Here is a 22,802-nt window from a genome sequence, read left to right as displayed (position 1 = left end):
AAGCAGGAAGAGATGGCTCTATCCCTATCTGTACTGAGAAATAACATGTACAGTAAAGTGCAGGAACCTCTGGACAGGCGTCGTTGGTTTGTAAATCGTGTTTCAGCTGCTGACAGATGGAGCCCATTGTCTCATACGCCTGCCCGGCACCTCCCCCGCTTCCCGGCTCCGTTTTATAGAGTGCAGGAGCCGGGACAGGAGTTCCGGAGCCGAGTGCCCACAGTTCTCCCGTCTTAGTTGCGTGTTCCCGACCACATCCGGGGCTCCATGTGGCTCGCTCCATTCCTGAGTTCCTGACTTATCTCTCAGTTGGTTGGATTTTGCCGTGAAGCACGTTTTTTTCCCCCATGAAAGGATCGTGGGCGCTGCCTCCCCTGGGGTCTCGCCTGCTTAATCTTTCTGTGACCTTTCCTCTCGGCGGGTTCCAAGCCTGAGTCTTTCTTCCTTCCTCTCGGGAGGCTGCACGGAACCCTGTGCTGCCTTCTACCCACTATTGTTCCGGGGAAGTCGCTGCTCTCTGGCTGCCTTAGAGTCTTTCTTTACCTCTGCTGTTTCCAAGCTTTTTATTTTTCCTGGGGTAGTTTGTCCCCTTGGGTCTACAGACATGTCTTTTACTTTTGACTTCAGGAAGCTTTCCTTCTGTAATAAAATATTCACAGCTTTTCCATTGCATGTTTTCCCTTCTTCAGGAGCACCAGTTATGGGTATGTTTTCTCCATATTATCATTTGATGATTATTTTAATAGCTTATAAAGCTAGAGCTGGCCCGAAAGTTGGCTCAGTTATTCCCTGGAGTTGAGCATTTAGTGTGTTTCTCTCCATGTGGGAGCTGTGGCGGACAGCTTCCAGCATGTGTCTCTTTCTCTATTTGAAATACTTAGTTTTGTGTTTCAGAAGTAATATTATGGAGTAAAAAAAAAAAACATTTTTAATGGGATCCTGACACTTTAAAAATACATTATTCTTCTGGAAAAAAACGAATTTCCCAAATAAGCAGTGCATTCTAAAATTACACGAAGGTGTTACTCAGGGTCCTGGCTAAATGGTGGTAACAGAGGCCCCGAGAGACAGTGACGCATATGAGACGGGAGAGCCTTCTCCTCGGGGACAGCCCAGGGACAGGCAGGTGCAGGGTGGGCAGCCTGCACTTCCCTGCAGGTGTTCAGGGACCCGCGCCATGTCCCTGCATGTCCCACCAAGTCCTGAGAGCGCTTGCTGTCCTCCGCGCTGTCCTCCTCTCAGAGGCTCAAAGCCACTCTGTAGCGCAGCTGCATCTGATTCCAGCCCGCAGGGAGGAGGAAACACCTGGGAGTCGCCCACATCGCTTCTCCTCCCATTGTCACGTTCCTTGGTCACAAAGACCCGCCCCACAACAGAGTGGACGGGGAAAGGTCGTCCCTAGGTGGGCAGCCTGGTGACCAATGGAAATCCTGGGGCTTCTGTTACAAACAGGAAGTGGGATGAATGGATTTGGGGGGCAGGGTGGAATTAGCAGCTCCTGCTTCCGTTTGCCCCTCTGGCTACCGAGGTTCCCACGTGTCCTCTCCTTCCCACGAGTGGAGGACGTTTTTCCCACCCCGAGAGGGACACGGAGGTTCATTCAGGGAATGCCTCAGGCTGCAACCCGGGACTTGCGTGTGATGTGAGGCAGTCCTTCTCATTGGATGAGGACACGCTCCTCCCCCTGCAAAACCTGTGAGAGAACAGACAAGTCCATCCATTCCCCACCTCCCAAACGCTACATGGGAGCTCGAGTAGAAACCACCACATTAACTCCTGCTGGAAAAGGGAAGATGCGAAATGCAATCGCTAGTCTGTTACCATAACGCAGCCCCGCCGGCAGGGACTGCGGAGGCTCCTTGGCAACCTTCGCTTCTGCTCTCCAAAATCCTCTCGGCCACTTTCCTGCACACCCACTTCTGAACCTCTTCTTGGGGCTGCATAGCCTTAGAACACCTTTTCTGCTAGTGCAGATTTGGGGGGCAGGCGGTTTCTTTAGGGGTTGGAAAGTCACCGACTTTTTAGGCCGGTGACTATGTAGATCCCTCAAACACCGAACTGGGTTCCAGTCCGTTTGCTTCCAGGTGGCTCCAGGGGTGAGAGCCTGCTGCCCAAGGTCTCTTCTGGGTCTCAGTTTGCAGGCCGGTGGACTGCAGATTAGTTACTAGTGTCCGTTCTCGGCCCATCCATCTTTCCCTCCTTTTAAGGGCAACTCCCCGGAGGTGGGACCCTCAATCGCATTTTTACAAATGGTTTGACTCCTATGTCTGGCCAAGAATAAATTTATCCAGAGAGGCTTTGAGAGAAATTCGTATTTCCTGCATTTGGGGTACAGAAGCAATTGGTTTTTCTAGTCCCAAATGATTAGAATATCAATTAATTTACATGGCAGAGCTCAGGGAGAATACACTTCCCTTCGGCTGTGTTTCCCTCCACTTCTGCTTACAAACCTGCCCGTTCTTGCCTGTTTCCCTCTTACTCTTGGAGCAGCTCACTTAAAAACAGCAGCGAGGAAGCAATCAGCATCCTGCTTCCCACAGCTGCCCCTAAAGCTCCGAGTTCAGGTGACACAGGACCTGTCTTCCAAGCTACTGAAGTTTTAGTAAATTTTTTGCTACAGTGTAAGAGGGGTCACCAGCTTTAGAGTCTGCAATATCCATTCTCTTACCACCTTCCCTTGCCAGCTGCTAAGCTGATGCCACAGCGTGGTTTTGACACTGTGGTAACTCATTTCTGGGTATCACTTTAGTTAGGCAAAGTCGCTTTAACAAAGACATCCAAAGTACAGTCAGTCAAACAAGACAGAAGTACAGCTATTTTTTTTTTAGCATGATAGTCCCTGAGGGAGAGAAGCACTCCAGCATGGTAGGTGGTTCTGTTTTACAGGGTCATCCTGGGACCCCAGTTTTTGTCTTGTATTCTGCTGTATGTTAGAGAGTGTCTTCTGCTGTGTTCTAGGGAAGTGTCTTCGTCCACATGGCAGAGCCCTGCTTGTTCGCAAGTCCTGCTCCAGCATGCAGGAAGGGGCAAGACACAGGGGCAGTACAACGGGGATCTCAGGAACACGTGGCTTCTGCTCACCTTCCATTGCCTTGGTCACTAGCCACGCCTAGCGGCAAGGGAGTCTGGGAAACGTGGTCCTTAACTTGGTGGCCATGTGCGCAGCTAAAATTCGGAAGGTTCTGTTACTAAAGGAAGGAGAGAATGGCATACAGTGAAGAGTCTTTACCCAGTTCCCACCTCCATCCACTAACCCCCAGAATCGCTGTCAGAGTCTCGTGTCTCTTTCTAGACTCTGTGTACGTGTCTGTGCAAACACAGATGCCGAGTCTCATCTCCCCCTTTTCATACGGAAGGTAGCGGGTGTACCTGTTTGGTACCTTGCCCTTCTTCCCACAATGCATCTGGCGGTCTTCTCATCGCTCCTGTCTTCCACAGTGAGTCCCTCATTGTTCCTTCCTGTTGTAAAGGTGCCCCGTGGAAAAGAACCGTGTTTTCTTTGTCAAGTCCTATACTGACAGACACTTGGTTCTTTCCAGTCTGTTGCCGTTACAGATGAGGCCGCACCGAACACCCACAAACAGGTATCGCTCCACATGCGGGCAGGGCACGTGCACGTCAAATCCCCAAAATGAAGGTGGTGGTCCAGAGGGTCTGTGTATTTGTCACAGCCATAGATGCCATCACATTGCTTTCCGTGCAGATCGCACCGTTTTGCATGCCCTGCAGTGACGCAGGGGCCTGCTGCGTCCTCACAGCACGCGGCTCAGAGTTTTGGGGTTTTGGCATTTTGCTAGGTAAAACATGGTATGTGAGTAGTTTTAATTTTCATTTCTGTCCTTGTCGGGGAGGTTGAGTCTGAGCCCTGTGTCCTTTCCGTGAACTGTTCCCAGCCTTTGCGGCGTTTGTTTTTGGTCATTGGCCCTTTAACAATTAATTTCTGGGACGTTCTTTGTATAATGGGGGCTTTGTTCTTTGTGATAGAGATTGGAAATATTTTTCCACTTGGTGATTTATTGTTTAACACTCCTTTTTTGTCATGCAGATTCTTTTCTTCATTGAATTCGTTCATCTTTTTCCGGCTTCTAGATTGCGAGTTGTAGCTAGACAGCTTTTGCAGCCTGGGGATGGCAGAGGGCTCCGGCGGCCCGAGAGAAGGGACCCGCAGGGCAGAGGGTGCGGGAGAGAGAGAGCAGTGTTGGGAGCGAGGCCGGGGTCTGGGCAGGGACCTGCTCACTCACAGCCCTGGCGTTTACAGAACTGAACCAGACTGCGTTTCTGAAGACACCTAACCTCCCTGTTCTACATTCATTCTTATCTCTGATGTCTCTGACATCACAAACTTACGTCTCTTGGCTTCAGCATCTTCTAGTGAGAGAGTCCTTTCTGCAACTGTTTCTTAATCATCAGAAGATACTGGAGAGCTACTTTATGATATAAAAAACTTAGAAAATGGAAGACAGAATGTTGTAAAATTAAAGGAATTAAGATACATCACAACAGTTTTGGACCTTGCTTGGGTCTCGATTCGAATAACTAACTGTAAAACAGCATTTTGGGGACGGTCGGCATAATTTGAATGTGGACTGGGTATCAGTTTATATTAAGGTATTATTGTTGCTCATGTTATTGGGCACGGTGGTGATGTTATTTTTTAAATAGACTTCCTCCGTCAGAGACGCATACCCAAGTATTTAGGGGTACAGTGTTATGGTAAGAGACTTGCTTTAAAATATTGCAGGAAAAGGAGTGCACTGGGGGAGTAGGATACAGATATGACCATATTGATAAAACATTGATGAGAGTTGACGCTAAGTGATCAATTGATAGAGGGTTTATTAATTGCTTTCTTTCTACACTCTGAGCATTATTCAAAATTTCCACAATGAAATGTTTAAAAAGACTAAATACAAAATTAACAAATAGTGATCAAACTTTGAAAAATAAGACAAAAAACTCAAAGAAACAAGAATATGATCCTACCAGTCAGTTGTATCTACTACATGTATCTACATTTATACCCTTCTAGTCTTTCCCCTGTGTGTCAATATGCTCACAGTAATTTTTTAGAAAATCCATCACTCAATGTTTAAATTTTCTAACTTGATATGTTAGTCTTTCAGTGTGTCATGACGGACAGTCCTCACCGTCGTTTGGGTGGGCTCATAGCATCTCAGCACACAGGTGACCACCATGTGTTTAACTACTTCACTGTTCTGGGGGCTTCTGGGTGGTGTGTCACTTCTCACCACTCTGAAATGAGCACCCTGTAGGCAAATGATTGTTCACATCCACATATACAGTTCTTTTGGCCACATTCCTAGAAATGGCATCTTTGGGTCAAACACTATTTGCAGAGTACAATCTAATGCAAGTTGCAAGTGATTCTCCAGAAGGTGGGACCAGTTTGGACCCGCACCAGCAGTGCCTGGGGATGCGTCCTTTTCCGTATCTGCAAAGCCCGGACACAGGCTGGCTGGCACCGGGGGCAGATACACAGGAGCGATGGCATGTCATCCTTGCACGGGGCACCTCTCATTCTTATGCCAGGTGGCTTGCTGCGGGGTGTGGCAGGGAGAGTTGCAGTGGGCATCTGCGTGGTCACTCAAGCGTGTTGTCAGTGAAGGGGCTGTGGGTTTAAGGAGACCACCAGCGTCCCTGGGCCTGCCGGGAATCCTCCATGTGACCCAGAAGCGGCACCCCAGATCAGTAGCTTAGGTTACGTCAGTTACAATGTCAAGTTTCTTGGACGTCTCCCATAGGTGCTCGGCCTGCATTTCCACATGGTGGTGTCGTAATCTGTGCCTCCTCACAGGTGAGATCACCAGGAAGGTCTCCTTTTGCGCCCTCTTTCATGCCCACTTTACCTCCTGGCACTCGCAGCTTCGCTTCGGTGCCTTTCAGTGTATCTTCGTAGTATGGTTTGATGATCGATTCTGTTTATTGCAAAATCTATAGTGTGTTTGAAATTCGAGGCTGTCACACCACAGTTGTTCAGCACTCACGCAGGAACTGCCAGCCCGTGTTGATGTGTGTGTTCACAGTCTGCATTTCACGTTCTTCCCGTTCGGCTCTGCCAGTCAGGGGTGTCGTAGGCTGTCAGGGACAGGTTCTCCTGTCAGGGGTCAGGGCCCTGCAGCAGGACTGCAGGACCCTACAGGACTAGAGCCTACAGAGAATCTACAGGACCCTAACTGAGGGCTTCCCTTTAGAACCTTAGTTCAAGGGGGAGGCCCTCCTTCTGGCATCTCCGGGCCACACTGGAAGAAGAAGAAGAGTTGTCTTGGGCCACACGTTAAATACACAAACACTAACACAAACTGATGAGAAAAAAAATGTTGTAAGTAAATTTATGATTTTGTGTTAGGCCACCTTCATAGCCATCCTGGGCCGCATGTAGCCCTGGGGTCATGGGTTGGACACCCCTGGTGGCTCAGTGATTGATGTGGCCAAACAGAAGACGGTCATTGGAACAGCAAATCAACAACACACCTGGGAAATGACAGAGTATCACATAAATTACCCTGATGCAGCCCCCTTTGATGCAGAAAATGCATAATTAAAAATTTCAGTGAAATGCTTCTCACTGTTCTTTTTAGGGAAATTAGGTCCCAAGGAAAACATCCTTGAACTTAGTCATCTTTGTGTTATTTTGTATGAATCAAACTTGCATCAATTTGACACACCCCCCTGAAAAGTACCTGAAATCTCCCATCCGCCCAGCCGGACAAACACACCTGAAGCACCACGGATTCCCATCCTTGCCCGAGCATTTTGTGAGAACCAGAGAAGTGGCTGTACGCGGCCCCTGCAGGGTCCTGCCCATCCCAGCCTCCTTGCCCGAAGCTGAAGGCGGAATGTGCAGGAGCCCCGAGTCAGGGAGCTGCTCATCGGGGAGAACCCTCTTTTAGTAATCGTCTGTGGAACGCAGTTGATGGTTTCTTTCTTTCTAAAATGTAAGTTTGCCCGAAGGTCTGTCCCAGGGCTCGCCCAGAATCGCCCCTGTTTACCTCGGCCGGAGCCCTCCCAGCGCCCGGGCTGAGCACCTCGGGAGAGCTGGGAAGACGGAACCTTGATCTCCGAGAGACTGACGAGTCACGCGTGGCGTGAGCCATGGTCTCACTTACAGCTCGGAAAAATACCGAGGCGGTGCCAGCGTCCACTGAAGTGTAGTGTCGGCACGTTAAGGAAAGAGAAAGGAGTGGGTCCCGAAAAGCTCAGTGAGCTGCCTGAGATCGTGCAGTGGCAAAGTGGCCGGCATGGCCTGGCCCCGGGGGCTCTGAGTCACTCCGGAGGGGCGGAGGGCGGCGGGCGGAGGGCGGCTGGCTGCCGGCTGGACAGTGAAAATCTCCCATCGGAGTGGTTTGTGCCACAGCGGCAGTTTGGGGGGCTTGCCCGTGTTAGTCTTCGGTGGTCCAGGCCCGGTTATGAGCAGGGGCGCCTCCCCTTGCCCAATAAAGCTAGATTTCGGTTCTTTCTTGTCTCCACGTGATGGAGATTGTGCGGTGCCACAAAAATACAAATGGGCTAATAGAAAGGTTTAAGTGCCTTTTTGAGTTCCTGCCTACGTTAGTGTCCTAGGGTTGCTGAAACTGAGTACCGGGCACTGGGTGACTTGCAACAACAGGAATGTGGTTTCTCGGGGTCCCGGGGCCCAGAGCCGTGTGCGCTGGGCGGGGCCGGCTCCTCTGGGGCTGCGGGGGCTCTGTCCTCGCTTCTCTCCCGCTGTTGCTGGTTTCCTGGCGATCTTGACCTCTGTGGCATGTAGGCCATCCCTCCTGGCCCGTGCCTTCATCTTCTCATGACATCCTTCTCGTGGGTGTGTCTCTGTGTGTGCCCAGATGTCCCTTTTAGAAAGATCCCAGTCCTCCTGGTTTAGGGCCCGCCGTGAAACCCTCTCTCCCAATAAGGTCACATTCTGAGGCCTCCAACATATTTTTGGGGGGGAGGGGACACCGTTCTACTCTTAAAACACCCCCATTAACCATAGTGCCAAATAGTATCCACTGCGCCCTGCATTCACCCTGGAGGCAGGGTTCTCCATTGTACACATGGTCCGGGGCCTCAGTGCAGCTTTCTTGGTTTGAGGGTCAGGGGTCAGGGCCGCCCGCTGCCCAGGCCCTGCCATCCCGAGCAGGGGGCGGGGAGGGGAGTGTAGAAAGAGAAGAGATTCTGAGCGTTTTACTTACAACTTGGTGCAGAGGTTCTGAGTCCCGACTGACCTCCTACAATAATGGTTTCCTCCCCTTTGAGACACTGTGGGGTAAGCTTCCTCGTATTTTTTCATAACAACAAAGCCCGCCGGCGAGCATGAGTCCTAAACAAAGGCCGGCCTGAGGCAGGGGATCGGTGGTCTTCCAAGTCACCCCTTCTCCTGGCCCGTGGCCACGCTCTGGGAGGCCCACGGGGTCAGTCCCCAGCCTACCTCGCTCACAAACAAAGGCATTAGTCACAGTCCGTTAAGTCTGCCCGTTTCCCATGAGAAGGGGAATGAGTTACAGAGCGGTATCGGACCCCACGCTGGAGCTTTTCCCGAGAATCTTGCGTAATTCCCGAGGAGGCATCCCGGGCAACCTCCAAAGGGGGCCTTTTCAGTGGATCCAGGCCTCTGCCCCTACATGGTGGGGCTGTCGGGGTGGTGGAGAGGGCCTGGCGAGGGACCGAGCCGTGGCAGCAGCCCGTCTCACTGTGCACCTGTGTGTTTGCAGGCACCAGCTGGAGACGCCGGGGCACTACTCCCATCTGGCTGCCTTCTACGAGGACAAGAAGGGGGTGCTCCGTGCAGGTCCCGGGGGAGGTGGCAGCCTGCCCCCCGTCTACTGGCTGCCGTCCATCCACCGGTACATGTACCCTGAGATGAAGGTGAGGTCTGCTGCCCCTCCCACACCCAGGGCTCGTGTCTGCGTGCAGTGGCGCTTAATTATTTTCTTAATTAATAAGGAATGTATGTCTTGGGCTCATGCCCAATGTCTGCTTCTGATAGAGTAGCATTGCTAACTTTAGCATTTGGGTTCTTTGAAAACCAAGCAGGTTCTCTGAAACAATATGCTTCCTAGATACTGCACCATCGTTGTGCAGAGCTGCACTCATAGGCAGTCCGGGTGGGTCCCCGGGGGGAAAGCGGGGATTTGATTTCGTTGATTCTTGCTTCAGATATTTTAAGGTCAGACATTGGAGCTAACAATAAAGCATTAACACGGGTCTGATGTTAATTAGTTGCAGTATTTTGGATATTGCTTTATTGTGTGTTTTTCCTGAAGTACTTTGCCTTTGCACTACGGTAAGTTTGTTTACAGCTAACGAAACACCCGGCCGAGTGTTAGGTGTTGGCAGGGAACAAAGATGACTATGAGTTTGAAGCTCCTCCCGGCCTCCCGTGTAGGTCACCCTAAGATACTTCTGCAGACACCTTGGCTCCCTGGTAGAGAAATTAGGTCATGAGTTCAAGGGAGAAATCTGGGAAGGCCTCTTGGAAGAGGCGGCAGCCCCCGGAAGTGTTTGGCGCAGCAGAAAGTGAGGGAGGCTGACCCCAGACTGGGGGAGGCATGGCCAACGGTGCTCCGACGTTAGTGGTTAAAACCAGTGCGTATTTGTTGTCTTACAGTTTCCGTGCGTGAGGCATCAGGCACAGCTCGGCTGGGTCCTCTGCTTTGTGATCTCTTGTGAGACCACAGCCAAGGTGTCAGCCGGGGCTGGGATCTCCCCTGAGGGCTCGACCGGGGAAGTGAGTTCACTTCCAAGCTCACATAGCTGCTGGGAGCTCCGAGTTCCCTGCGGGCAGGCAGGCGGGCCGAGGGCCTCCGTACCCCCGTGCTGACCGAGCTGGCAGGGCCCCAAGTTTAGTGTGGAAGGCGCTGAAGTGTGGAGGGCCACTCCGCCACCAGCAGGCCCTGTGGGTCTCGCTCCCTGTGCAGGTCCCGACACATTCGGGGCCCCGACCTGGGACGGTTCGCTCGTCGCTGTGTTCCTCCCAGCGCTCAGCAACGTCCGTGCGTTGCGTGGCCTCGGTGAGGGGTCCTGTCGCCTCACAGGCACTTGTGTTTCTGACGTTCAAGGAGTTATGTCCAGCCCTGTTTCCCCGGCACCTCTCTCTCCTGTGTGAAGTAGTTAACGGTCCTTGAACTTGAACTCCAGCACCAGGGGAGCTGTTGCATTACAGAAATCTGGTTTCAGGATGAGACTTCGAAAGGGGAAAATACCATTTTGTGTGGCAGTAGCCATCCCTGCATCTGTTTGGTTGAACTCCGGGGTTCTTATTTTCGGGGGCGGGGTTTGCACGCGCCCGTGTTGAACAGTTTTTGCGGTGATGCCTCCGACAAGCTGTCCCTCCCTCCCGCCTCCCCTCTGATTCCTTTCAGATCACACACCCAGCTGGCTGCATGTCTCAGTTCATTAAGTTCTTTGGAGAGCAGATCCTCATCCTCTGGAAATTCGCCTTACTTCGAAAGCGCATTTTGATATTTTCTCCCCCTCCCGTGGGCGTCGTGTGCTACCGAGGTAAATGGAGGCCGGTGTCGGGGCCTCTTCCTGGGTCCCGGGGCGGAAGCTGCTTGTGTCTCTCTGTTGTTGGCCGAGTTCAGCAGAGCTGGGGCCCTATTGGGGGGGGGGGGGGGCGGGGACACGGGTTTCAAGCCTGTGGCTGGATCTGTGTTTCCGAACGTGGGCTGTGGTGGCGATGCAGACGGGCTGGGTGACGTGCCCGTAGTCTGGTGACAGTCTGGGTGGGTCGGAGCTCCAGCAGAGGGGGTGCATTCTCGGTGTCCTTGTGTTTGAGGGGTGAGCTCGACAACAAACAGGCTGTGGTTGGGCTGTGGGACGCTGGCGGGTGTGAGGCTGTGATGGGGGACCGGTCTAGGATGATGAGGACGGTGGGGCCCCCAGACAGGACCAGGGAGGCGCAGGTGGTGTGAGGGCTGACCTTGGCCTTGGTGAGCATGTGCTGCCGGTGAGGCCGTCTCGCAGCATCCACTGGGCACCGGTGCTGCTGGGTCAGCTCCCTGGGGGAGCGGCGGGGCTGGAGAAGAAGTGCAGAGGGCCTCACCCTGCACTGGTGGCCCCGGGACAGACAGCATCCTGTGGGGACAGGGAGTGGGCAGAGGCGAGCCAGGGTGTAAGGTGCAGGCACGGGACGGGAACTGGGAAGGGGGCAGACAGAGGGGACTGCAGTGGAATGTCCGTCAGGAGGCCGGGACAGGAAGGCGGGAGGGTTACGGGAGGCGAGCGTGTGGACAAGGTCGGCGGTGCCGCGTCCGATGCAAGCCCAGCTGCGGTGAGGGCTGAGACCCGCCCACTGGGTCTGGTGGGGCATCGCGGAGCGGTCTTGGGATCAGGGCCTGCCGTGGCACCTGAAAGTGCCCCCCCCCCCCCCGCCATCTCCTCAGAGGGCAGGGCCCCTGCTCCTCTGGCACCAGGACGGCGCAGAGCCAAGCCCTTGGTAGCATCTGGGGAGGCTGGCTGCCCCGAGGTGGCCTGCGGGCCTTGCAGGAAGGGGAGGGCCTGGGAGGCACAGACCCCCACCACCCCGTCACTGTCTGCCCCCCGCAGTGTACTGCTGCTGCTGCCTGGCCAACGTCTCGCTGCCCGGCATCGGGGGCACCGTCCCCGAGTCCAAGCCTTTCTTCTACGTGAACGTGGCCGACATCGAGAGCCTGGAGGTGGAGGTGTCCTATGTGGCCTGTGAGCACACCCCCCCCCACCTCCCGCCCCCTGCCCCCATGCCCCTGCCCAGAGGACAGCATCCCAGCTCCCCACGGGCCCTCCTGCTCACGGGCTTTGGGCTCCCGGCTCCTGGGACCGGGCAGGTGGGGCCGGTGCCCTCAGCCACAGCCTCGGGGTTCCCACCTCCCGACCTCGGGTCCCACAGGCACCACAGAGAAGATCTTCGAGGAGAAGCGGGAGCTGTACGACGTGTACGTGGACAACCAGAATGTGAAGACGCACCACGACCACCTGCAGCCCCTGCTGAAGATCAACAGTGCCGACCGGGAGAAGTACCGGCGGCTCAACGAGCAGAGGTAGCGGGGCCGGGGCCGGGGCAGAGGTAGCGGGGCTGGGGCTGGGGCGCATGTGGTAGCAGGTGCAGGCACGGCCAGCACACGCTCTGACCGACGTTCCCCAGGTGGGACCTCTGAGTCTGGGCCTCGGTCCAGCCGGTGCCACCCGCACCTTCCCTCACAGCTCACTCCCGGCGGTAGGCCCGCCACGTTGGCGACAGGTGGTGGGGAGGCCGCGTCCCCCTGGAGCACTGGACAAGGCAGCAGACCCACGGGGGACTCCTCCCTGACGGATGTCTCCTGTGGGCGCCGCAGCACCAAACACTCACTCGTGCTTCCTCTCCTGCGAGTCCCTGCATTTGGTTTCCTGGGAAATGAATGACCTCAGTCTCACCCCTGTTGGATGGGTGGTGAGGAAGGGCTGTCACTTGCCTCCATAGGCACAGGGCCAGAACCAGCCCTGGGCCCGCGGAGGTTTGACTCCCTGTTTATTTTCCAGTCCCTTCTCGCCCTGCCTTTGGACAGGGTCGGGGTTGGGGGGGCTCCTCGGGGTCACTCTACCTCCCGGGAGGGGGTGGCCTATGCAGACGTCTGCATGACCATCTAGCGGATGAGGGTCCTCGCAGCTCGCACAGTCTGATGGGGACTCCCCACGGCAGGCAGACGCTGCTGTACTCCCAGGAGGTGGAGGAGGACTACAGCCCGTGTGAAGAGGACCTCTTCGTGCTGTAAGTCGCCGGGGCTGGGCCACGGGCCTCCCCGAGGGTCCCTTAGGTGCTGTGGGCCTGGAGCCCTCCCGTGTCACGCCGCAGTCCGGGGGTCCTTTATCGCTGCTGTCGGTGTGAGACATGCCTGCACCTGTGGAGCGTTTGTGTGGCCGTATTGAGCCAAAGTGACGACAGTGGCTGGGGACCAAATCTCAAGTGCTCCAGAGAATGGCAGTTTGCAGGTCATTTTATCCATCAGAACCGACACAAGGAAGGTTACGTGAAATCCACTGGTGGCAGACTAAGGAGGTGGGACAAAGCAAAGCAGGGAAATCTCTGGGATTGGATACAAGGCAAATGGAGAAGCACATACTTCCTTTTCATTGGTGGGCGTGGAGAGCTAGTCCTGAGCTCTTACAGCGCACGGAGCTGGGAGACGCAGAGGAGGGCGAGGGAGGGGCTCTGTGGTTGGCGCTCTGGTGCCGGGGTCGTGCCTTCGAGGGGTCTGTCTGGGAAAGGAGTCACTCGGACGTTTCAAAGGTAGGTTATCCTGGCTGCGTGGGGACAGTGGGCAGAGCCGTCTTCAAGGCTGGCCTTCACTACGGGAGCTACGCACCTGGGGTGTCGGCACCCACAGTGTCACCACCTGCCATGACCTGCCCAGTGAGGTGATCGGAGCATCCTGTGCTGTTCCCTTCGGTCACTGAGCTTGGCAGGCCCGCTGGCCCCCCTCCCGAGGTTACCAGGTGTATACTCGGTCCCCCCTGGGTTCACACTGCGCAGGGCACTTAGAGCTGGGCCCCCTGCCGCCAGCCCTGGACGGAGCCTGAGATGCCGTCAGCAGGGGACGCAGCGCAGTGAGGAAAAGCAGCAGGGGGGGGAGGTCCTTCAGGGTAAAACGGGGGCCCTGGGGTTTGTCCACGACCAGGATGCTCTGTCTGTCGCTCGGGGTTCGGGGACTTCTCATCCGTGGCTCCCTTTGAACAGAGCGGTCCTTTGCACGGAGTATTATGGGATAGTCTGGAAACTCAGCTCTTGCACCCCCTGGGATCTTTCCCCGAGACCTGTCGGCGGTCAAGGCGGGAGCCCAGCCTCCATCCCTTAGAACCTTGGTTTCGCTCACAAGCAGCTGGTGACACAGCACTGGGAACTGCAGTGGCTTCCTGTTTGGACTTCCGGCCCCGTCCTGGGAGGGGGTGGGGAGCGGCAGCTGCGGTCAGCACCTTTTCTGGCTCTGATGTTGAAAACTTACTGTTGATGCTTGTACGAAGTGCCCTACTGGGATTCTCAGACAGCGTACTTTCGGATGCACACTCAGAAAGCTGCTCAGATATAATAAGTGTCTGGGAACTGAGCACAGAGCCAGCGGTCTCCTCAGGGTTTGACACACCCCCCCCCCAGCACCTGAAGTTCCTGGGTGTCCAGAGCATCCAGGGTGCGTGTGGGGCACCTTTGCGGAGCCCCCAGAGCTCTGTGGGACCCGGCGGGAAAATCTAGGTGTTTAACGCCTTTTCAGAACGCGGCCCGTCCGCTCACGTGGTGTTGGCAATTGGTGACATTGAGGCCATGCTCTGTGCATGAGTAAAAAAAAAAAAAAAATTCAAGAAAACCACCCGAGGACAGTGGTGAGCCGGGGCAGCGCTGGTACCTGCAGCCCCGCCCCCGCTCCTGGGAGCTCCGCCTCTGGAGCGTGGATGCCCGTGGCAGCCTCACGTGGTCCGCAGTGGCTCGGGGGCCATGCAGGTGCCCTCAGCTCCTCACCTGACGTCCTGACTGCAGAACTGCTCCATCAGGTGTTTGGCCTTTAACTTCCCCTCATGACTAAGCAGACAGAGGGGAACGCAGTCTGGGGGGCCTCTCCCCAAGGCTGTGTTTAAACCCCTAGTCACCTCTCAACAGAGAAGGAGCTTTTTGGCGGTCTGGCCATCGCTTGCTCGGAGGTTTTGCTCATAATACCTTGATTAATGCCAGTGGATTCTTTGCAAATCTTAGTGGCATTTTAATAACCCTTCCATTTAACTTTGATCCTGTTTTCTTTAAAAAAAAAAAAAAGTTTCTGGTTTTTGGAGCCAGTTCAAGAGGCACTGAACCGAACACAGCGTCGCGTGGTCCCCACGTGCGGCCCGCGTTCTGAGCTTTTGTCTTTCCCGCCCTCCCTCCCGCGTCTCCCTCATGAACGCAGGTTTTTCCTGGAGCAAAACAACCGGATATTCCAGACCCTGCTGGAGGTGTCCGCCAGTCAGGACAAGACGCTGACCGCCGAGCACGCCCGGGGCATGGGCCTGGACCCCCAGGGGGACCGCAGCTTCCTCATGGACCTGCTGGAGGCCTACGGCATCGACGTCATGCTGGTCATCGACAACCCCTGCTGCCCGTAGGACGGGCGGGCCGGACCGGTGAGCCGCCGTCACGCGGGACTGCAGCCCGGGCCCGGTTTTTGCTAAGTGGACACCAAGGAATCCTGTGTATACTTCCCATCAGATGTGCTTTTGGCGGTCTCTGTTCTTCCCGTGCTCCGGAGAGGCAGGGTGAGAGGAGGCGGCTGGGGTTGCGTGTCCCGCTTCCCGGGAGTCGGGAGCCGGCCACGTCCCTCGGAGTCTGCCTGGCTGGGTCTTCGGCGCGCTCATCGATGTGTCTTCTCTCACCTCCTCCCTGTGGGTGACCTGAGGTACGGCGGAGGCCCCAGGTTGCTGGGAGTGGCTGAGCTCTGGGAACACTGGGATGGGCTGTTCAGGCAGCCTGTGTGGCCTGCGTGGCCTGCGTCCCCTGACGTGCTCAAGAATGGGGCCGCCACCTTGCCAGGGCGGCCTCAGATGCCCCTCCCTCCGATGGCAGAAGCCAGACCGTGACCGTACAAGGTTTTCATCGTTCCTGGGGGTCCCGTCTTGGGATCAGATCCGTTTTCCTGTTCACCGGGACACGTCTGTGTCTTCGTGGGAGGAGAGACCTCGAGGTGGGACCAGGGGGTGTCTCTGACACCAAGTAGGAGCTTCCCCAAGGGCTGGATGACAGGGAGGGCTGCCTGTCGGTCGGCTGACGGCTGAGGTTGCAGCACGAAGCCCTGAGACTGGTCTCCCGGTCTCTGGCGGCCGCTCTGTGTGCTGTCCCTCTTTCCCGGAGCCCCCGCCTCCTGGGGTGGGTTGGCTGACTGCTGAGGGCCGGCGCTGGCCCCGGAGCTTCTGAGCAAATTCATTTTCCAGACGCGTCTCCTTTAAGGGCTAACCGTGCTCTTGGGATCCTTGGGGTGTTTCTGAAGAGCGGCACCTGTTGCCACCGAAGAAGAGGAATTGGGGGGCAGGGTAGAGGAGGTGTTTCTCCATCCGGGTGAGCCCTCGGGAGGCGTTACTAGCAGAGCCTCGGGGTGACAACCGAGTCCCCGATGCTGTAATTGAGCGAGGAGCTCTGAGTGCGCTGACGGGACCGAGCGCCAGCTCGGGGGCCCGCACGCACCTCTCCTCGGCAGAGAGGGCGTTCCTGGAGCTGGGCGACTGGGCCAGAGACCCAGCAGATTTGCCGGAGAGCAACTGTGACAGTGCCTTCACCCAGGAAGTGGTTGGGAACCCCCCAACGACAGGGACGAGTGTCTGCTTTCCCCCAAAAGGCGGTGGCCCGGCCACCTCCCCACAGGCCCCGCCTGTTCCCTTCGGCTGGGCGATTGCTGGAGGTCAGGGTGGGGGAGGCGGTGCACAGGAAGCCGGCTCCTGTGAGTAGGGTCTTGGGGCCATCACTTAGGATTTGGACTTGGGGCGCTGGGTTGTTGGTGACAGAGAACTCCCCCCCATACCCTTCCTGCCCAGTGGTCCCCGGAGCAGCCGTCACTGTACCCGGGTCTGTGAGCACGCTCCCGCCAGGCCACCGGGCGCAGCAGAGGGGCCACTTTCGAACGGGCCGGTCCCATGTCTGACCCCAGAGACTAGCCCTGTAGTAGGGCTTGTTGTTTTCCTCGGAAGCACTCCCGCCGCAGCCCCACAGCACGGGACTCAGGGCTGCGGGGGTTCACGTGTGGGACTGCAGAGAGACACGGGTTCCATAGCCGGTCCCACGCTGCCGTGTAAGCCGCGCCCCCGATCCGCCCTGTCTTCTGCGGGGCGGCCGTAGCGCCCCGTCAGTGACCCGTCCTTTACAAAAGAAGAAGATCATCTAAGTGTCGAGGCTGAGGCTTCCCCGCGCTCTGCCTGGAAGAGGAAGCTCCTCCTCCTGCCTCCGAGAGCGGCCTTCCTTAGGGGCCGAGTCCGGGCTGCCGTGCTGGTGTCCGAGAGGTTCCAGGGTTTCTGACGTGGGTGGGGTGGGTGGTCAGAGCAGGCAGGGGTGAGAGGGTGGCCCAGGGGATGCAGGCCGACCCTCCTGCCGCAGAATCCGGGAACCTGGCGGGAGGCTCTCTGCTGAAGCACTCCTGCTGCTGCGGTCGGTCTGCGTGCGGGCGCGTCGCTCCTGTGGCTGTGTGACCCGGCGCTCGCAAGTGCTGAGGTGCAGGCCGTGGGGTGCACATGAGCTTCCTCTGGTTCCCCTTGAGTTGTGGGCTCCTCTGAACTCCACACCGTTGCAGGCGGCCGTCTGTCTGGCATGTCCGTGCGTCCACCCTCACACACATGCAGAGGGCCGGGGTCCGGGTGCCCTGATGGGGAATGCACCCTCAAAGCAGAACACGCGTGTCCCCACCCTGTGCCCCGTCCCTGCACGGCGGCTTCCTCGTGAGGCCAGGAACCCAGCTCGACGCCCCCTCCGCCTGGCTGCCCAGACTGCTCGCTGGCTCTGTGGTGACCGTTGTCCGGGTTTGTCCACTCCCGAGTACCCCTTGCCTTGACTGAGATACGGAGGTCACCTTTGAAGGCTGCCTTTGTACCCGGCACTCCCATCCCCCAGCCTTCTCCCCAGGGCCCCAGGGGGGCGGGGGGCAGCCCAGCCCAGCGTCGCTGGCCGCAGGTTTTCTAGAAGGGGAAGAAGTATGTGAGGTGCCGGGCAGGAGTCCCTGCGCGGTGACAGCAGAAGCTGGCAGCCACGTGGATGTGGTTTCTGTCACTGTTGAAATGCGTTCTGAGAAACCATCTGCTGTGGTTTGGGAAGTGCTGGTGAGCATCCTTTGAGGTCTTGCCTCCTGGTCCGTAAGCTCTGAAGGGCCAGCGATGATGCCTGTGAGCACTGCCCTCCTGGAAGGGGCTGGAGACCTCCCGAGGGGTGTGGTCTCCTGACCGAGGGGCGTTGCTGGAGCACACCTCCACCTGCCCCAGCTGTTGGGTGCCTCTGGGGGATTTCAGCCTGCTCCAGTGCCCTGCCGGGGGCTGTGTGCCCACCTGGGAACACTGCCCACCCGACCCCTGGGCTGCCCTCTGGTCCTGAGGCCATGCTGGAAGAAGGTCCGGTGGCAGGAGCCCTTGGGAGGCCTGGAATCCAGCCCTGGGGCTTCCTGAAGGTAGAGGGGGTTTTTGCAAGTTTGTCGGCTGGGCAGATGGCAGCGTTCAGCCTTTTTGTCAGTGTCTGCGGGTCTTCTAGCTTGGGACTCTTCCTTTGGAAGGAGTGCAAAACGGTAGGCTTCTCTCCTGCCTGTTGGAAAGAGTGGGCCGAGTTCTTGGTTGAGAGTTAGCTTTGGCTTTCATCAAGCGCCGAGCTCTGCTGAGGCCTGGTGGGGGGGGGGCGGTTCTGGTCCAGCTCGGGTGTCACAGGTGGGCCCCCGACTGCCCTGGGGACTGTGCTGGCCGGGAACCGGGAGGCGTTTTGCCTCCACACCCGCCGTCCATTGCGGCACCTCGTCTTCCATTTGGCCGGGGAAGGGGTGGGACTCACCGAGGTGCTGGTGGGAATCATTTATCACAGGCACCTGCATCTGTAGCTCAACCTTGTTTTTGCCCGCGGGAATGAAGGTGGGGAATTGAACTGTAGCACCTGGTGCAGATAGTTCTAAATACCACCTGGGAAGATTTGTTCATCAGTGGAACAACCTGTGATCTTTTAGCGAGAAGATAAAGATCCATTAAATCCTAGCCGGGCGCCTGCTTTTCCTCCCAGTGGCAGCGAGGACGAACCGGCTATTTGTCTTGATACACTGAAAGCCCTTCAAACACAATAAAAAGATGAGATTATTCACCTTTCAACTGAGGCCTTTGGGGAACCTTTTGCAAAGGGCAGTAAAGAATTAACCTTTTAGCAGTGGTACAGGAACACTCCAGGTAGAGGTTGGGACCTCAGGGACCATTTTTTTTTTTATTTTAATTTTTATTTTTCTGATGAAACCGCGTGGCCCAGGGAATGGATCGAGATGCTTTCTCCAGTCCCGGAGCAGCTCATCCTTGCAGGGGTGAAGGAGGGAGGGGAAATCAGAAGACAGCATTCTGACGGGCCGTGAACTTGCCTTAGTGTTGATGACGGTTCTGAAAGAGCAAGACGGTTCACCTGGGGACCAGCATGCACGCCCAGCTTCATCTCCCTGGGAGGTTCCTCCCTGGCGGGTTGCGAATCCAAGAGAAGTCCAGGCCGCAGCTTCCCCCCTGCCCTTCTCTGCTCTTAGTGCCCTGAGGGCAGGGGTGGGTAGGGACCCTGGGACCAGAGGACAGGGGAACAGCCCTTTCTGATTCAGGTAGGGGAAGACAAGGAGGCACAGGCTCCTTTTACTCCCAAGTCATGGACTCTTAATATTCCACTTGTGTTACTAATATACCTCCGTTCCCAGGAGCTGTTGGAGCGCAGAGCGGCATGGGAAAAGGCTAACTGTGAATCCAGTTCATGTTTTTCTTATAAGAAATGGAAGTTTATTTTGTATCATTATTACTGTGTGATGAAATGAGTATGCAGATCTTGAAATGGAAAGAAATTTCCAAGCTGTAATTTTAGGAGAAATGGGCAGTTTTGGAATTGGGAAGCAACTGAGACCCCCATAAAAGTTTTACAACTTAAATGTTCTGGAGAGTGAACAAAGACTGTGAAATTACAATGGCATTCTTTAGGAGACGCACTTGACCCTCCTAGGGAGGACGACATCGGGTCCCCAACCTTAAGTGAGACTCTCGTACAAAAGGGGGCAGGTATGAGAAGTAGTTTTATACCTGGCACTTTGATTCACTTTTGGAGTTGGAAAATGGGCAGTTAGATGAAGCTGCACATTCAGAAAAGAAATCAGAAATCCCCAGTGCTCATGAATCTGTAAGTAATGATGGAGAAGGTACGCTCTCCTTCATGTCTTTAGTTTATTCTAGAAGCTCAGCACAGCACGGCCTCTCAGAGGTAGCAGGATCTAAATTCAGAAGTTGGCTGAATCACTGTAGCAGGCGGTTAGTGGGACCTCGTTTGCTGTGGAATGGGCGTCTGGACTAAGGATCCTCGTACCTGCTTTCTGAGGACGGCTGGGGATGCAAGGGGTGGGGGTAGGGCATGATTATAAATTGGCCAGAGACCCAAAGAAGGGCAGTTCGCTGATTGCTAATTTTCTTCACGTGAGAGTGAAAACGTCCTCTGGGCGAATTGAGACAAAAGCATTAAAGAGTTTTGAAGGTGGCAGCGGGGAGAGTTTCAGTCCAGGGAGCTGCTAAAGCCACAGCGAGGGGAGGTGCGGGTCCTGGGCGTTCGGGCAGACAGGGTAGGAGGGGACGTGAGGGGACAGAGCACAGGGGAACAGAATCAACTTCCTTGCTCACCCCACGCTGGCCGGCTGCACTTTTCGTGGGTCTGGGAAGTAAGCCTTTTCTGAAAAGAAACAGCGTCAGCTGTGGAACAAAGGTTCCCCTCTATTTCCAAGTCAGGAAAAGCGTCGCGTCGAGGTCGCCTTAAATGTCATGCCTCTGTTGTGATTGATGCCCCGGTGTCGGAGTTCGAGCAATAAGAGAAACGGAATCTATTTTTGTTTCCAGTCCTTACCTCACATTACGAAATCAGTGTCAGCTGATAAGTTTTACCCCGAGTACCAGCGCTTACAGGTGTGTCAGTCTTGCTCTGTTTTCCACGGTGAGAACTCTAAAGGCCTCAAGCTGGGGGGAGCCTGAGTTTCAGAGCAGATGTTTCTCGCAGCGATTCTGGCCTGTGGCGCCAGCACCATCTGTGTACATCGTGTCTGTATATATCGGAACCACCTTATGTGCAGAGGGGCGGAGATAACTATATTTACAGACGACACTTTTTACAATTAAAATTCACATTTTAACATGAACCCGTGTGCTGCGTGTGGTCCTTCACCGAGTCCGAGAAGTGAGGTGTGTGGTAGGGAGGAGGGGCGGAGCAGAGCCCGCCGGCGGCACGCCGCCCTCGCCCCCCGGCCAGGTGGACGGAACCAGGAGCTGCTGGCGCCGGTCCTCCCGGAGGCCAGGTCTGGACAGACGTGCTCCAGGAAGCAGGAACGGGTGCCGGAACAGCTGTGCCACCAGGAGGCCAGGACTGCCCACCCTCCGTCCCACCGACGACTTTCAGAGAACCCCGCGGGGACCGAAGCCCTTGCCATTCACGTCTCTTCCCATCAAAGGTAACTTTAAGACGATCTACTGTATCTTATACGTGTACGGTAACACATGCAGGGTGCGGCAGAAGTAACGCCTGTGTGAGTGCGGTTTTAATTCAGACATTCACCTAAAATGTCACGTGGTGTGCTTGAGTGTGCTATGTTACAGAATCACATGCTTATGATTTTATAATGGGAGATTTTGTAATAGATGATTTAAAAAAGCGGGGAGGGCGTTATTTGTGCCGGACCCTGTGTATCGTGTGTGTGTGTGTGTGTGTGTGTATAGACACTGAAGTTTCATTTTATTTTTAACCTTATTTTCAGGCAGCAAACTGCTGAGGTGGCTGCGGGGTGTTCCAAGTCAGGCTCCTACTCCCTGGGCCGCGTGAGCCCTGTGATGTCACCCACTTCTCAGGGTCGTTAGAACAGGTGAAGCAGTTGCGTGTATAAAGCACCAGACACACAGTAATTGTAACTGTGCATGCAAATCGGCTACAGGTTAAGCAAAAGGCTTTCTGTCAAACTGCATGTAATGGAAAGGATCTATATTTGTAATAGAAACCGTCTCAGCTTGTGAGCGAAGTTCGTGGGAGGGAAGGTCAGCAGTCAGCAGGAGGCGGGCGGGGTTCTCCGGCTGCTGCAGGGAGGGCCCATCGCCTCTGGCCCCTGTTCCCGCCCCCGCAGCGCTAGAAATGGCCTTTGCTCGCCCGCATGTGATGCACAAGGACAGGGCAGTCGGTGAGAGTGGGCAAACCACATTCTCACAGGAAACAGTCTGAATCAGGAAAACAGCTTGATGAACCAGGGCATATTTACATTTAAAGTGAGTAAAAGTACTAACCTGGATTAAATATCCCTCCCCGACCCTAAGTTCCGTGATTTCAATGGGAGGATGTGAGTCCCTCACACGTGTGTGCGGTATCCTACCAAGGCTGCCGGTTCTGGGCCAGGTGGCCCCCTGTAGTCTGTTCTAGAATCAGGACATACTCAATCCTCTGGGCTCGGCTCACGTGGAAATTGTTTTCCCAGACCGCCGCGTCCCCTCCCCACTCCGTGGGCGGTGTGGAGTGGGCGACCCTCCCGCCGTGTGCTTGGACCTGCTTGTTCCTTTTTTGTTTTTGCCAGAAGCACAGCCTCTGATGCTGCTCCAAAGACGACACAGGTAAGCCCGGTCTCCGTGCAGCTCACACTTGGGCATTCCGTAGCTGCTCTGTGACCCCGTAGGCGGCGGTCCGCACTCTGCCAGCGGCTGGTGGGCGCAGGCATACCTTACTGCCCTGGTACCAAGCCCGGAGCTAAGGCCGGCCAGCCCCCCCACACCGTCCCTGCCTCTTCAGAGAGGCGTCTGTCCCGCCCATCCGACCGTGTGCTCGCCCCTCTAGCGCAAGACTCCCCACGGGCCCCAGACTGAGGAACTGGTGCTGGCGGGGTGAGGAGTGAACCCCGACCGAGACCGGCCGGCTGGCAGTTTCTGGTTCCGGGTGTTCGACAACCTAAGGGAAGGTGCAATCAGGCTGTTGAAGGATCATTATTAGTAATTTTTGGGATCACTGGTTTTTTGACCTGTAACTCCAAAGGATTCAAAGAGCCGCAGACACTGCTGTAAGGGAATTCCTTCCGTCCCGTCCCGTCCCCACGCCCACCAACCGCGGGACCAGGAGCACAGTGTCCAGTTCTGCT

The 22,802-nt window shown here is 55.8% G+C and overlaps 1 protein-coding gene across 1 annotated transcript in view; it reads left to right on the top strand.

Moving 5' to 3' along the window:
• Nucleotides 1-20,834, top strand: part of DENND11 (DENN domain containing 11) — a 34,935-nt gene extending 14,101 nt beyond the window's left edge. The window contains exons 4-9 of the mRNA XM_028526131.2: nucleotides 8,709-8,862; nucleotides 10,359-10,497; nucleotides 11,545-11,676; nucleotides 11,864-12,014; nucleotides 12,653-12,721; nucleotides 14,883-20,834. Coding sequence (XP_028381932.1) covers nucleotides 8,709-8,862; nucleotides 10,359-10,497; nucleotides 11,545-11,676; nucleotides 11,864-12,014; nucleotides 12,653-12,721; nucleotides 14,883-15,078 — 841 coding nt within the window. The 3' untranslated portion in view covers nucleotides 15,079-20,834. The remainder of the gene's footprint in view (nucleotides 1-8,708; nucleotides 8,863-10,358; nucleotides 10,498-11,544; nucleotides 11,677-11,863; nucleotides 12,015-12,652; nucleotides 12,722-14,882) is intronic.
• Nucleotides 20,835-22,802: the final 1,968 nt, after the last annotated feature.

This window comes from Phyllostomus discolor, chromosome 10 (assembly GCF_004126475.2).
Source record: "Phyllostomus discolor isolate MPI-MPIP mPhyDis1 chromosome 10, mPhyDis1.pri.v3, whole genome shotgun sequence".
Lineage (NCBI taxonomy): Eukaryota > Metazoa > Chordata > Mammalia > Chiroptera > Phyllostomidae > Phyllostomus > Phyllostomus discolor.
This window is presented reverse-complemented; position numbering and strand designations above follow the sequence as displayed.